The sequence below is a fragment of the Entelurus aequoreus genome, linkage group LG14 (genome assembly GCF_033978785.1).
Source record: "Entelurus aequoreus isolate RoL-2023_Sb linkage group LG14, RoL_Eaeq_v1.1, whole genome shotgun sequence".
Lineage (NCBI taxonomy): Eukaryota > Metazoa > Chordata > Actinopteri > Syngnathiformes > Syngnathidae > Entelurus > Entelurus aequoreus.
The window spans coordinates 1404725-1421252 of record NC_084744.1 but is presented as its reverse complement, the minus strand read 5'-3'; the positions used below and the strand labels follow the sequence as shown (position 1 = coordinate 1421252).

Here is a 16528-nt window from a genome sequence, read left to right as displayed (position 1 = left end):
GGTACTTAATGAATACTTAGGTCTACTACACTACTGTATTTAATGTTGTCATTATGGTGGTACTTAATGAATACTTAGGTCTACTACACTACTGTATTTAATGTTGTCATTATGGTGGTACTTAATGAATACTTAGTACTACTACACTACTGTATTTAATGTTGTCATTATGGTGGTACTTAATGAATACTTAGGTCTACTACACTACTGTATTTAATGTTGTCATTATGGTGGTACTTAATGAATACTTAGTACTACTACACTACTGTATTTAATGTTGTCATCATGGTGGTACTTAATGAATACTTAGGTCTACTACACTACACATGGTGGTGGTACTTGATGACTACTTAGGTCTACTACACTACACATGGTGGTGGTACTTGATGACTACTTAGGTCTACTACACTACACATGGTGGTGGTACTTGATGACTACTTAGGTCTACTACACTACACATGGTGGTGGTACTTGATGACTACTTAGGTCTACTACACTACACATGGTGGTGGTACTTGATGACTACTTAGGTCTACTACTCTACACATGGTGGTGGTACTTGATGACTACTTAGGCCTACTACACTACACATGGTGGTGGTACTTGATGACTACTTAGGTCTACTACACTACACATGGTGGTGGTACTTGATGACTACTTAGGTCTACTACACTACACATGGTGGTGGTACTTGATGACTACTTAGGTCTACTACTCTACACATGGTGGTGGTACTTGATGACTACTTAGGTCTACTACACTACACATGGTGGTGGTACTTGATGACTACTTAGGTCTACTACTCTACACATGGTGGTGGTACTTGATGACTACTTAGGTCTACTACACTACACATGGTGGTCCTTCAGAACAGCGACTAGTATTTGACTATTTCCGCCGCAGAGTGTGGCGGCAAGTCAGTCTCCGAAGTGTCGGTGAGGCCCTGAACGCAGCACGGAGGCCCCTGGGAGCCGCGTGTATTTGCAGACGAGCAATGGCGTCCCGCTCACACAAACACAACACAACACAACACAAACACAACACAAACACAACACAAAAACAAACATGGCCACCTTGTTGTCGTGCTGACGTCACTGACCTACCGTGTGTTGCCAGTCTTATCGCGCGGTCTCCTCCCTAAATGTCCCCCGCCGCCCCTCGCAACAAACGCCGGCCTCTCGGTACTCCCGCCGACCACAACCCGGCGGACACTGGCGGTTCTTCGGGCCCTGCTTCGTCTCGGTGCTCGGTCCGAGCTGAGCACATGACGTCACAATCAGCTGAGGGAAGAAATAGAGCGCCGAGAACATGCTGGAGTGTGATGACGTCATTAGACACGCCCCATCTGCCGCCGCGTTCACCGACACTCGTACATCTGGACTTCACAGCGCCGCACGGGGCAAGATAAGGTGCTGGAAACCACAACAGTGCGTAAACATATTTTAGTCATTATAAATAAAAATACATCGACGTGTTTTATGTCATATAAAATATTATAACAGTCAAAGGGCCAAGATGTAGCGCTTTTTATCGTCATTGCCAAACTATCCCACTTCTGGCTGGTCGGCCACGCAACATGAGTCACAACAACTGCCTGTTGATCATGTGATGAAACTATAGCTAGTAAATATCACCCAATTAGTAGATAGGACTAATAACAACTATATTCACCTGCATTTTAGCCTGAGCTAATAGATGTAACTCGGGGATGTCAAAAGTGTGGCCATTTGCAGTCTGCAGCGATTTTTCTTAAAAAGCCCGAGGCATATTCCTAAAATACCATTAAAAGAGAGAAAAAAACACATAAAAAGGTGTGACAAAAGAGCAAACAGGTGAAATGTAACGAGACAAATGTTTTTCGTTAAATTGTCACTGTTAAAAAAAAATACAAAAAAATAAAAATACATATTCATATATATATATATATATATATATATATATATATATATATATATATATATATATAAATGTATATATATATATATATATATATATATATATATATATATATATATATATATATATATATATATATATATATATGTATTTTTTATTTTCATTTATTTTATATATATATATATATATATATATATATATATATATATATATATATATATATATATATATATATATATATATATATATATATATATATATATATACATATTTATATAAATATATATACTAATATATACAGTATATGTATACTAAATAAAAATGAATTATGTCATAAATTATTGAACTACTCAAGGTCTCCAATTATTTCACATCAAATATTTGTCTTTGATATATTGTTTGGTAAAAAAAAAAATGCATATTTTATTTGACATGAAACAGATAGATCTAAAGATTTAAATGTTGAAAATATAAAAAGTCTTATTTTCATAAGTAGGACAGTTTTTGGTCCCCAATAATTGTTATGTTTTTTATTTTTCAAACTGTCATTTCTCAAAAGTAAAACAAAAATCAATGTTATGAATTATTCACCTATTTGAGGCTACAATTACCTCATTTCATTTTGATTTTTTTTTGGGGGGGGGGTTTGCATATTTTATGTTTTTGCCAAAGGAAAAGTGTTTTGACAAGTGTATTTAAAAAATAACTTTATATCGAGTTAGACCTGAAGTTGATCTGGAGAGTTAAGTGCAGAATTAAAAAAATAAGTATGTGACTTAATTCTAACATTTTTATGACTGAGACCCTTCTGGGTCCCAGGACTAAACTTAATGGGAGTCCTAAAGCTAGAAAAGAGTACATGTTTTATTGGTTTTGAAAATAAAAAGTATCCAAATAACCTCCCCAATTGCTTTGATTTTGTTAGTTCACGGCCCCTTGCTGTAACGAGTCGTCACTCTAAAAATATTTCCTAAAATAACCGAACAGGTGGATGATTACAAAAAAAAGTCCTCATGACGCATGTAAGTGTCATGTCCCGACAGCAGGTGGCGCTGGGACGATGAAGTAGCTGTTACTTTTCTGTGCGTTTCAGCCATCAAGACACTGAGACTTCACCATGGAGCACTTGTTGGAAAATAGATACACCGTTGAAGCTTTGAAGAAGTATGCACGAGTTATAAAATGTATCAAAATGCTTGATACAATTGTGTCCGATTTGAGTCTGGCCATGAACAAATAGTGGGAACACTCACATTCTTCAGTGATGCTGAAGTGTTAAACAATATTGTTGTATGGACATTACCAAAATGTGCATGATCACCCCAATTCACTGGCTTGGACATGAACATGCAATGCTGCCACCTGGTGGATTATAGAGGAAATGACATGTGTCAAGTCAACTTGCGGAAGGTTCAATGTGTACAAAAGCTGAATTTCATATAGTTTATGAAGAATATTCTTCCCCGTTTGATTAGTAACACCCATTTCTGCATTCCAACTTAATGATCACACATGCCATACACGTGTTTGATATCTTTTATTAATACTGAACTGACATATCACCACCACAGCTTGTAGGGAATGGTTGACGTCACTGATAACTTTTGGAATGTGCCGTGGCAAAGCCTTTGAAACTTCTCAATACTCCTCTCCTTCTTCTTCATCCTCCCCAACGCTGTCAGTGCCCACCTCTTCATAATCCTTCTCCAGGGCGGCCATATCTTCCCTGGCCTCAGAGAACTCTCCCTCCTCCATTCCCTCTCCCACATACCAATGCACAAAGGCCCTCTTGGCATACATCAGGTCAAACTTGTGGTCCAAACGAGCCCAGGCCTCAGCGATGGCTGTGGTGTTGCTCAGCATGCACACCGCTCTCTGCACTTTGGCCAGATCTCCTCCAGGAACCACTGTTGGAGGCTGGTAGTTGATGCCCACCTTGAAGCCCGTGGGACACCAGTCCACAAACTGGATGGTGCGTTTAGTCTTGATGGCGGCGATAGCGGAGTTGACGTCTTTGGGCACCACATCCCCACGGTACAGCAGACAGCAGGCCATGTATTTACCATGACGGGGGTCACACTTCACCATCTGATTGGCTGGCTCGAAGCAGGCGTTGGTGATGTCAGCCACAGAGAGTTGCTCATGGTAGGCCTTCTCAGCAGAGATGACTGGGGCATATGTCGCCAGAGGGAAGTGGATACGAGGGTAGGGCACCAAGTTGGTCTGGAACTCTGTCAGGTCAACGTTCAGGGCTCCGTCAAAGCGAAGAGAGGCCGTGATAGACGACACTATCTGGCCAATGAGCCTGTTCAGGTTAGTGTAGGATGGCCTTTCAATATCGAGGTTCCTGCGGCAGATGTCATAGATGGCTTCGTTGTCAACCATGAAGGCACAGTCGGAGTGCTCCAGGGTGGTGTGAGTGGTGAGAATGGAGTTGTAAGGCTCTACGACTGCTGTTGAAACCTGGGGTGCTGGGTAGACGGCGAATTCAAGCTTGGATTTCTTCCCATAATCAACAGACAGCCTTTCCATGAGGAGGGAAGTGAATCCAGAGCCAGTGCCTCCACCAAAAGAATGAAAGATGAGGAAACCTTGCAAACCGGTGCACTGATCAGCCTGAAGGAAGAAATTTGCTGTTTTTTTATTCAAATACTTTCACAGAGAGATGTTCTCAACCAAAAAAGCTTACCAGTTTGCGAGTCCTGTCCAAAACCAAATCGATGATCTCCTTCCCGATGGTGTAGTGACCACGGGCGTAGTTGTTGGCAGCATCTTCTTTCCCTGTGATCAACTGTTCTGGGTGGAAGAGCTGACGGTAGATACCTGTACGTACCTCATCTGTGGAAAACCATTCAAGTTTGAGACATTTTCACCCAGCAACCACTAAATTTGAGTACAACCATTAAGTTAAGGGCATAGTTTCAGGATTTACAGGTCACTAACCAATGACAGTAGGTTCCAGATCAACAAAGATGGCTCTAGGAACATGCTTGCCGGCTCCCGTCTCACTGAAGAATGTATTGAATGAGTCATCTCCTCCTCCAATGGTTTTATCAGAGGGCATCTGTCCATCTGGCTGGATGCCATGCTCCAGGCAGTACAGCTCCCAGCATGCATTGCCCATCTGGGCTCCGGCTTGGCCCACATGCATTGAGATACATTCACGCTGGATGGAAGAGAGCGTCGTTATTGGTAAAACAGTATGGTCAAGTGATCAACAGGAGCTAAACCATCTAGACATTTTGGGAAATACACTGTCACAAACAATTTTACGCTGGGATGTTACCATGGCGACCGCCACTTCCTCCTCCTGCACGTTAGCACCTATTGACCCTGCGTTTCTTGTCTTTATTACATGCCTGATGTCATGGCCCCCCCTTTTTTGTACTTCTATAAAGAAAGTCCCCAATCAGCTGTTGGGCACATCCCATGAAGAATGACTGAAAGACCATTGGAATATTTTCTATACCATCCATCCATCCATCCATCCATCCATCCATCCATCCATCCATCCATCTTCTTCCGCTTATCCAAGGTCCGGTCGCGGGGGCAGCAGCCTAAGCAGGGTAGCCCAGACTTCCCTCTCCCCAGCCACTTTGTCCAGCTCCTCCCGGGAGATCCCGAGTTGTTCCCAGGCCAGCCGGGAGAGATAGTCTTCCCAACGTGTCCTGGGTCTTTCCCGTGGCCTCCTACCAATCGGACGTGCCCTAAACACCTCCCTAGGGAGGTGCTCATGTGGCATCCTGACCAGATGCCTGAACCACGTCATCTGGCTCCTCTTTATGTGGAGGAGCAGTGGCTTTACTTTGAGCTCCTCCTGGATGTCAGAGCTTCTCACCTTATCTCTAAGGGAGAGCCCCGCCACCTGGCGGAGGAAACTCATTTCGGCCGCTTGTACCCGTGATCTTGTCCTTTCGGTCATGACCCAAAGCTCATGACCATAGGTGAGGATGGAAACGTAGATCGACCGCTAAATTGAGAGCTTTGCCTTCCGGCTCAGCTCCTTCTTCACCACAACGGATCGATACAGCGTCCGCATTACTGAAGACGCCGCACCGATCTACCTGTCGATCTCACCATCCACTCTTCCCTCACTCGTGAACAAGACTCCCAGGTACTTGAACTCCTCCACTTGGGGCAAGATCTCCTCCCCAACCAGGAGAGGTCACTCCACCCTTTTCCGGGTGAGAACCATGGACTCGGACATGGAGGTGCTGATTCCCATCCCAGTCGCTTCACACTCGGCTGCGAAACAACCCAGTGAGAGCTGAATTACTGAGATTTCCTAGTTGGAATTTCAACTGGAACGCCCCTTGAAGTCAGATTTCCAACTCAGTAAGTCTGAGAATTCTGACCAAGCTGGAGTTTGCTTCAAAGATGGCTGCTCTGGATGTAAACAATGGTATATGTTTCAATAAGATTTGTTATTAGCACTTCTGGTTAGCTTTTGTATCACTAAATTAGCCATAAAGGATGTACTGTTGAAGGTTTATGGTAAGGTTACTTTAGTGTAAACAACTTTCTTTTTATGTGGTATACACCTTTTAGATCGCTAGCAACAGCGTCTTTAGTTTCTCTTCATCCATCGTGGTGGGAGGTTGCATCTTTCCGCACAAGTTGTTTGTATTCAGACAAGGCAAACTCAAAAGTGGCCATCTTGATTTCCAACCTCTAACTGGAACGCTCACAATTCAGCTGCGACGTCATTTCCAGCTCCGACTTCCGTGGCTAAATGGAACGCGACATTAAATCGGACAAATTAAATTGTGATTCAGTGATTTCTTACTTGCCCCAAGTACCTGGGAGTCTTGTTCACGAGTGAGGGAAGAGTGGATGGTGAGATCGACAGGCGGATCGGTGCGGCGTCTTCAGTAATGCGGACGCTGTATCGATCCGTTGTGGTGAAGAAGGAGCTGAGCCGGAAGGCAAAGCTCTCAATTTAGCGGTCGATCTACGTTCCCATCCTCACCTATGGCCATGAGCTTTGGGTTATGACCGAAAGGACAAGATCACGGGTACAAGCGGCCCAAACAAGTTTCCTCCGCCGGGTGGCGGGTCTCTCCCTTAGAGATAGGGTGAGAAGCTCTGTCATCTGGGAGGAGCTCAAAGTAAAGCCACTGCTCCTCCACATGGAGAGGAGCCAGATGAGGTGGTTCGGGCATCTGGTCAGGATGCCACCCGAACGCCTCCCTAGGGAGGTGTTTAGGGCACGTCTGACCGGTAGGAGGCCACGGGGAAGACCCAGGACACGTTGGGAAGACTATCTCTCCCAGCTGGCCTGGGAACGCCTCGGGATCCCCCGGGAGGAGCTGGACGAAAGCTTAGGCTGCTGTCCCTGCCACCCGACCTCGGATAAGCGGAAGAAGATGGATGGATGGATGGATGATTTCTAACTTTTGCAGAACCATGTCGTCCCAATTGGTAACGTGTCCACACTCACATCATATACATGTCGTTGTTGGTGACAACAGGTCCAATAAATAAGATATATTTGTTGGGTTTTTGGAACTATGTATGCACTTTTTACAACAGCAAGTATTGAGGACCTTTTTATTTGATGAAGGAAGGCAGTGAAGAACAGGAAGGGCCGGCTGAATAAACATGACCTCCCCCTCCCCCCACAGCCACAATGCTGAGTAATCCTCAGGATGTTTGGCCTCCCTCCACTTCAACCCATGGACAAAAAAAAAACGCCCAACAGCTGAAAAATGGCAGACGAGTAACTTCTGACTCCAGACCACTCCTCTTTTTTTTCCTCCCTTTTTCTTTCTATCAATCCCCCGACTGCCACGAGGACTTTTTGGAACGAATACAAGACTGCATTATTGAATTATACCAAATACAATGCTGTTTAATTGGAGTTGCAACATACTAAACACGTGTAAGACTGTACTATACATGTTGAAAATAAATGTAACCTAGTTTTTCATATATATATATATATATATATATATATATATATATATATATATATATATATATATATATATATATATATATATATACATGGCGGAGAAAGTTGCGGTTAACTAGCGCTGACTAAGGGAGTAACGGTACTGCGGTTAGCAGCAGCCTAGCTAGCATGACGCAGTCATCACAATGGCGCCAAGAGCGGCGACGATGCAAAGTTTCTTGACTCACCATCTTGTCTGCTTGTCCTTCGAACGACGTGGAGGATTCAGACAGGGAGTAGAAGTGTGGGAGCGAAGGGGGAGTGAGGCGTTATATAGGAGGAGGAGGAGGACCCACAGGCACCCGGCAGCTGCATTGCTCATTGGCAGGGAGGAGTCCAGTCGCCATTGTTAAGGCGGACAAGATGTCTGCAGGCGGGGTGGACTCTGCACTCTAGTCCTCATACTTTGCATTGTGGCGCAGTTTCTACTCACTTTGTACTTGCACACACTAGGACTCTTTTTAGCAATATAGACCATGAACTACTATGACTATGACTCTTTTTAGCAATATAGACAATGAACTACTATGACTATGACTCTTTTTTAGCAATATAGACAATGAACTACTATGACTATGACTCTTTTTAGCAATATAGACCATGAACTACTATGACTATGACTCTTTTTTAGCAATATAGACAATGAACTACTATGACTATGACTCTTTTTAGCAATATAGACAATGAACTACTATGACTATGACTCTTTTTAGCAATATAGACAATGAACTACTATGACTATGACTCTTTTTAGCAATATAGACCATGAACTACTATGACTATGACTCTTTTTAGCAATATAGACAATGAACTACTATGACTATGACTCTTTTTTAGCAATATAGACAATGAACTACTATGACTATGACTCTTTTTAGCAATATAGACAATGAACTACTATGACTATGACTCTTTTTAGCAATATAGACAATGAACTACTATGACTATGACTCTTTTTAGCAATATAGACCATGAACTACTATGACTATGACTCTTTTTAGCAATATAGACAATGAACTACTATGACTATGACTCTTTTTTTAGCAATATAGACAATGAACTACTATGACTATGACTCTTTTTAGCAATATAGACCATGAACTACTATGACTATGACTCTTTTTTTAGCAATATAGACAATGAACTACTATGACTATGACTCTTTTTAGCAATATAGACAATGAACTACTATGACTATGACTCTTTTTAGCAATATAGACAATGAACTACTATGACTATGACTCTTTTTAGCAATATAGACCATGAACTACTATGACTATGACTCTTTTTAGCAATATAGACAATGAACTACTATGACTATGACTCTTTTTTAGCAATATAGACAATGAACTACTATGACTATGACTCTTTTTAGCAATATAGACAATGAACTACTATGACTATGACTCTTTTTAGCAATATAGTCAATGAACTACTATGACTATAACTCATTTTAGCAATATAGACAATGAACTACTATGACTATGACTCTTTTTAGCAATATAGACAATGAACTACTATGACTATGACTCTTTTTAGCAATATAGACAATGAACTACTATGACTATGACTCTTTTTAGCAATATAGACCATGAACTACTATGACTATGACTCTTTTTAGCAATATAGACAATGAACTACTATGACTATGACTCTTTTTAGCAATATAGACAATGAACTACTATGACTATGACTCTTTTTAGCAATATAGACAAAGAACTACTATGACTATGACTCTTTTTAGCAATATAGACCATGAACTACTATGACTATGACTCTTTTTAGCAATATAGACAATGAACTACTCATATAACAGGGTGGGGTCTTTGAAGGGGAATTTTGCCTATGATTCACAATCCTTATTATGTAAGACAGGAACATATGTCTGCATTACTGTAACCTATTATTTTCATGTCTCCCTATGTCCATCCATCCATCCATTTTCTACCGCTTGTCTTTATGTCTAGCATTAAAATATTACACTTGGTACAAAATGTGTCTGCTAGACTTTTGACAAGAACAAGAAAGTTTGATCATATTACGTCGATACTGTATATACCTTCAAATACATATATACCTATACTGTATATATGTTATATACCTATATACATATATACAGTATATATATATATATATATATATATATATATATATATATATATATATATATATATATATATATATATATATATATATATATATATATATATACTGTATACACACATATATATATATATATATATATATATATATATATATATATATATATATATATATATATATATATATATACCTATGCTGTATATACCTATATATATATATATATATATATATATATATATATATATATATATATATATATATATATATATATATATATATATATATATATATATATACATACCTATACTGTATATACCTATATACATATATATATATATATACATACCTATACTGTATATACCTATATACATATATATATATATATATTCCCGTCATATCAATTCCTAGATATGGTCGAAATTATTTGAAGTGCACTACGCATAATAAACGCAACATTATTAATATTGCTACCACAGATAATTTCAACAAAAACTCGTCAAAACAGCCCACTACCTATAATATGGGCTTTTTAAACATAAGATCATTGTCTCCCAAAACGTTATTAGTTAATGAGGTCATTAGAGACAACAATCTTAATGTCATTGTCTCAGCGAAACCTGGCTCAAGCCAGACAATATTTTTGCGCTAAATGAGGCATCTCCTCCTAACTATACGAATGCACATATTGCCCGTCCCCTTAAAAAGGGTGGGGGGGTTGCACTAATTTACAATGAAAACTTTAACCTTACCCCTAACCTAAATAATAAATATAAATCGTTTGAGGTGCTTACTATGAGGTCTGGCACACCGCTGCCTCTCTACCTGGCTGTTATCTACCGCCCCCCAGGGCCCTATTCTGACTTTATAAATTAATTCTCAGAGTTCGTCGCTGATCTAGTGATGCACGCCGACAATATAATTATAATGGGGGACTTTAATATCCATATGAATACCCCATCGGACCCTCAGTGCGTGGCGCTCCAGACTATAATTGATAGCTGTGGTCTTACACAAATAATAAATGAACCCACGCAACACAACGGTAATACGATAGATCTAGTGCTTGTCAGGGGTGTCACCACCTCCAAAGTTATGATACTCCCGTGTACTAAAGTAATGTCCGATCTTTACCTTATAAAATTTGAAGTTCTGACTCATTGTCAACAAACTAATAATAATAATAACTACTATAGCAGCCGCAACATTAATGCTGCCACAACGACGACTCTTGCTGACCTACTGCCTTCGGTAATGGCACCATTCCCAAATTATGTCGGCTCTATTGAAAACCTCAATAACAACTTTAACGACGCCCTGCGCGAAACCATTGATAGTATATCACCGCTAAAGCAAAAAAGGGCCCCTAAAAGGCGCACCCCATGGTTTACAGAAGAAACTAAAGCCCATAAATGATCATGTAGAAAACTGGAACGCAAATGGCGCGCGACTAAACTTGAGGTTTTCCATCAAGCTTGGAGTGATAGTTTAATAACTTATAAACGCATGTTTACCTTAGCTAAAGCTAAATATTACTCAAATCTCATCCGCCTCAACAAAAACGATCCTAAATATTTGTTCAGTACAGTAGCATCGCAAACCCAACAAGGGACTCCTCCCAGTAGCTCCACCCACTCGGCAGATGACTTTATGAATTTCTTTAATAAGAAAATGGAAGTCATTAGAAAGGAGATTAAAGACAACGCATCCCAGCTACAACTGGGTTCTATTAACACAAATACGACTGTATATACGACGGACACTGCCCTCCAAAATAGTCTCTCTCTTTTTGATGAAATAACATTAGAGGAATTATTACGGCGTGTAAGTGGGATAAAACAAACAACATGTTTACTTGACCCACTTCCTGTGAAACTTATCAAGGAGCTTTTTGTATTATTAGGTCCATCAGTGTTAAATATTATAAACGTATTACTTTCCTCCGGCACTGTTCTCCTAGCATTCAAAAAAGCGGTTGTTCATCCTCTGCTCAAAAGACCTAACCTCGATCCTGATCTCATGGTAAACTACCACATCTGCGGTCCCCTCCAAGGTTTCTCATTGTCATCCCATTGGGTTGAGTTTTTCCTTGCCCTGATGTGGGATCTGAGCCCAGGATGTGGTTGTGGCTTGTGCAGCCCTTTGAGACACTGGTGATTTAGGGCTACATAAATAAACTTTGATTGATTGATTGATATACTGTAATATTGTACATGCTCATTGTTACGTATTGTAAATATTATATAAAAATACAATATAATATAATAATATTGTATATCAGTATATATAATATAGTGTATATATAATATGTAAGTAAATATTACATATATGTTAAATTTTATATTGCTACTACGGTACATGTTTAGTCTACTTTATACCTGCATTATCCTTTCCATCCTTACACTTTCCATCCTTTGTAACTGAGCTACTGTGTGGAACAATTTCCCTTGTGGATCATTCAAGTTGGTCTAAGTCTAAGAAGTCTCTAAAAGACGAGTGGTGTCATTTGTAGGGTGGAGAGATATCGGGCGTATAGGGTGTCCAAAGTGCGGCCCAGTAGTCGTTATTGTGGTCTGTGGGACATTATATGAATACATAGAAACCTCACACACAACAAACATCGGGGTGAGGGTATGCAGAAGGGTATGCAGAAGGGTATGCAGAAGGGTATGATGCAGGAAGGCCAAATAAAAATGTTGACTTTAGCTCGGGGTGTAACGGTAGATGAATGTCTATCATCATTTGTCTGTACAGAAGCTCCGGTGAAGAGGTGTACCCATTTGTACGTAGGTTTACCTCTCGGTGTGCAGTAAAGTAAGGGACAGGAAGTGGGCCTGGCATCAGTAAAAAGATGCACTGCAGCCACCAGCCTAGCCTTAGGCTAGCAGGAGTTATGGCTTACAATAGAGAATCTAGAGCCTGCAGACTCTTCTCGCTCATTAAAGTCTTCTGTTTGACAAAGACTATTAGTGGATAAGATGGAAAAGGTGTGCCACTATAGCACTTCATCCAATGAGAGACTAAACATAAAATAATCATGCACAATGTTGAAACTGTTGCACTTTGCTTGCATTGTTGCACTTTCATAAAAAGAGCAGCAGAGGTTGTTTTTTTTTCATGTTATCTATTATTATATTAATAATTTCCTCTTTTTATTTATTCAATGTTGTATATTTTGTCAAATTTAGATGTCCATCCATCCATCCATCCATCTTCTTCCGCTTATCCGAGGTCGGGTCACGGGGGCAGCAGCCTAAGCAGGGAAACCCAGACTTCCCTCCCCCCAGCCACTTGGTCCAGCTCCTCCCGGGGGATTCCAAAGCGTTCCCAGGCCAGCCGGGAGACAAAGTCTTCCCAACGTGTCCTGGGTCTTCCCCGTGGCCTCCTACCAGTCGGACGTGCCCTAAACACCTCCCTAGGAAGGCGTTCGGGTGGCATCCTGACCAGATGCCCGAACCACCTCATCTGGCTCCTCTCCATGTGGAGGAGTAGCAGCTTTACTTTGAGCTCCTCCTGGATGGTAGATCTTCTCACCCTATCTCTAAGGGAGAGACCCGCCACCCGGCGGAGGAAACTTATTTCGGCCGCTTGTACCCATCATTTCTTGTTTGGGCATTCACCAATTTAACATCTCCACATAATAAAAAAGTACAGCCTGTAAATCGCACATCAAAGAAACAAAGACAAATTTTGAACGTGCTAACTTTATATTTGGTCATATGCTGTCACATGCTGACATTATAACACATGACATTGTTAAGTCTTTACAAGAAATACATCAAACAATTTCAACTAAGACCATGACTCATGCTGAGGAAACCACCTCTTCAACGTGTGCTACCTGCCGAGTTTGACCCTTTTGTAGACGGAGATCACACACTTCACAGCTGGAGCGCCTGTGGCTCAGCTCCAAACCAGAGTCCACGCTCAAGGGCATTTGCATATTACAGGAGGGAGGGGGCACATTGTGGTATCATCTTTATTATCTTTTACCGGTGTTGTATTAACAAGGAGAATCTGTACAATGTGCACATCCTGTTTCAGTGAAAACAAACATGAGATGAAAAAATGGTGTAAACTAAAAAGGTTGACAAACATTGATGTAAGAATATATCTAGCTCTCTTTCTAGATGTTCCTTTGTGTTATGGTAGAGTTGCACTGCAAAATAAGATGAGAAGGATTCATTGGAGTGGGCGTTGGTGGATGGTTATCTGGCTCTAACGCTCTCACAGAGTCACAGCTGAATAGTACATAGAAACAGACATTGGAGCCCTTTCATAACTTACATTCCACATGTGGGGCTAGTGGGGGAGGTGCACAAAAGAGAGTCTGACACTGGACGCAGGAAAATCTCTCTGGAAGTTCAAACTAAGAAATCTCCACTATTTTAATACACGATCATAGGCAGGACTTCTTGTCTGAACTAAAAAAAACAACTAAACTAAACCACCTAATGTGTGCTAAAATCTACTGTACTACTCGTGTTTACTTGCGACAATTGTCAACTTTTCTTTGGCTCTTTGGGTCAATATTCCTCTCCTTCATCCTCATCCCCCATGTAGTCTGCACCCACCTCTTCATAATCCTTCTCCAGGGCGGCCATATCTTCCCTGGCCTCAGAGAACTCTCCCTCCTCCATTCCCTCTCCCACATACCAATGCACAAAGGCCCTCTTGGCATACATCAGGTCAAACTTGTGGTCCAAACGAGCCCAGGCCTCAGCGATGGCTGTGGTGTTGCTCAGCATGCACACCGCTCTCTGCACTTTGGCCAGATCTCCTCCAGGAACCACTGTTGGAGGCTGGTAGTTGATGCCCACCTTGAAGCCCGTGGGACACCAGTCCACAAACTGGATGGTGCGTTTAGTCTTGATGGCGGCGATAGCGGAGTTGACGTCTTTGGGCACCACATCACCACGGTACAGCAGACAGCAGGCCATGTATTTACCATGACGAGGGTCACACTTCACCATCTGATTGGCTGGCTCAAAACAGGTGTTGGTGATGTCTGCCACAGAGAGTTGCTCATGGTAGGCCTTCTCAGCGGAGATGACCGGGGCATATGTCGCCAGAGGGAAGTGGATACGAGGGTAGGGCACCAAGTTGGTCTGGAACTCTGTCAGGTCAACGTTCAGGGCTCCGTCAAAGCGAAGAGAGGCTGTGATAGACGACACTATCTGGCCAATGAGCCTGTTCAGGTTAGTGTAGGATGGCCTTTCAATATCGAGGTTCCTGCGACAGATGTCATAGATGGCTTCGTTGTCAACCATGAAGGCACAGTCGGAGTGCTCCAGGGTGGTGTGAGTGGTGAGAATGGAGTTGTAAGGCTCTACGACTGCTGTTGAAACCTGGGGTGCTGGGTAGATCGCAAACTCAAGCTTGGACTTTTTACCATAATCAACAGACAGCCTTTCCATGAGGAGTGAAGTAAAACCAGATCCAGTGCCTCCACCAAAGGAATGGAAGATGAGGAAGCCTTGCAAACCGGTGCACTGATCAGCCTACAAATATATTAGTAAAATATAAACAATGTATTTACTTCTTTTTTGGGGGAGGCCTCACCAGCTTGCGAGTCCTGTCCAGAACCAGATCAATGATCTCCTTCCCAATGGTGTAGTGACCACGGGCGTAGTTGTTGGCAGCATCTTCTTTCCCTGTGATCAACTGCTCTGGGTGGAAGAGCTGACGGTAGGTACCTGTACGTACCTCATCTGGACAAAAAAACATTTTCACAATGATGACAACAGTCAATGAAGAAAAAGTTCAATTAGGCACCAACCAATGACGGTGGGCTCCAGGTCTACAAAGATGGCCCTTGGGACATGTTTTCCAGCTCCGGTTTCACTGAAAAAGGTGTTAAAGGAGTCATCTTTACTCACAAATGTCTTATCAGAAGGCTTTTGTCCATCCGGCTGGATACCATGTTCCAGGCAGTAAAGCTCCCAGCATGCATTGCCAATCTGAGCCCCAGCCTGGCCCACATGTATGGAAATACATTCACGCTGCAAAGAGAGACGGAATTCAAATACCACAAGCGTATTAAGGATTTCTTGTATTGTATCAATATATTACCATCGTTGATATCTCTCTTCTCCAACGTTCAGGTGTCAGCAAGAAGATGAAGTCCTGTCACCACCGGTGTTGCTTCACTTTATATACCTGCACTTTGAGGTGAGCAGTGATTTGATATTCGCTGTAATCAGAGAACTTTCTGACGGGACAATGACAAGCTCATCCGCTCAACAATGCTAAAGGATGTCACCACCCAAGGCATTGTGCGGCTTTTGTCCTAGTGTGTGTATAATGTGTACCAGAATGGGGCTATGTTTGTGCAAGCATTATTTTTGCAATGAGGGGAAGATAATGCATCAGAGTTTCACTCAGCAGTCTCAGATGTTTGACCTTCTAGCTGCTGTATGGCTCCAAGTAAAACTATGTTAAACCAAACACCAAGTTACAATTAGTTACCACACATTGACTTGAACTCAAATTGTGGTGCAGGCTGGATAAGCTAATTGGCTATCATAGCTGCCCCACACATACACTCCCAGAGCACACACCCTAGTCCGAGAGAAGCAA

At 41.7% G+C, this 16528-nt stretch overlaps 3 protein-coding genes across 6 annotated transcripts in view; all 3 read right to left on the bottom strand.

Annotated features, from left to right (window-relative positions):
* dnajb2 (DnaJ heat shock protein family (Hsp40) member B2) overlaps positions 1 to 1318 on the bottom strand; it is a 43418-nt gene extending 42100 nt beyond the window's left edge. The window contains exon 1 of one of the 3 annotated variants that reach the window (XM_062070449.1): positions 1100 to 1318. The gene's annotated coding sequence lies outside the window, so the exon portion shown is untranslated. The remainder of the gene's footprint in view (positions 1 to 1099) is intronic. The other 2 variants (XM_062070448.1, XM_062070447.1) reach the window with 2 other exon arrangements.
* Positions 1319 to 3421: 2103 nt separating this feature from the next.
* Positions 3422 to 8191, bottom strand: LOC133664237 (tubulin alpha chain). The gene is made up of 4 exons (XM_062068732.1): positions 8038 to 8191; positions 4840 to 5062; positions 4586 to 4734; positions 3422 to 4512 (listed from the first exon to the last, which is right to left on the bottom strand). Exons 1-4 carry the CDS (start codon positions 8038 to 8040, stop codon positions 3535 to 3537), a joined length of 1353 nt encoding a protein of 450 aa, XP_061924716.1. The 5' UTR covers positions 8041 to 8191; the 3' UTR covers positions 3422 to 3534.
* A 5530-nt stretch (positions 8192 to 13721) lies between these two features.
* On the bottom strand, positions 13722 to 16087 carry LOC133664235 (tubulin alpha chain). Of its 2 annotated transcripts, XM_062068731.1 has the most exons (5): positions 16022 to 16087; positions 15870 to 15951; positions 15729 to 15793; positions 15512 to 15660; positions 13725 to 15450 (listed from the first exon to the last, which is right to left on the bottom strand). In XM_062068731.1, exons 2-5 carry the CDS (start codon positions 15944 to 15946, stop codon positions 14476 to 14478), a joined length of 1266 nt encoding a protein of 421 aa, XP_061924715.1. In that variant the 5' UTR covers positions 15947 to 15951; positions 16022 to 16087; the 3' UTR covers positions 13725 to 14475. The 2 variants fall into 2 exon arrangements, with proteins under 2 accessions (XP_061924714.1, XP_061924715.1); XM_062068730.1 differs by having other exon boundaries at positions 13722 to 15450; positions 15729 to 15951; positions 16022 to 16072.
* Between the last annotated feature and the right edge of the window lie 441 nt (positions 16088 to 16528).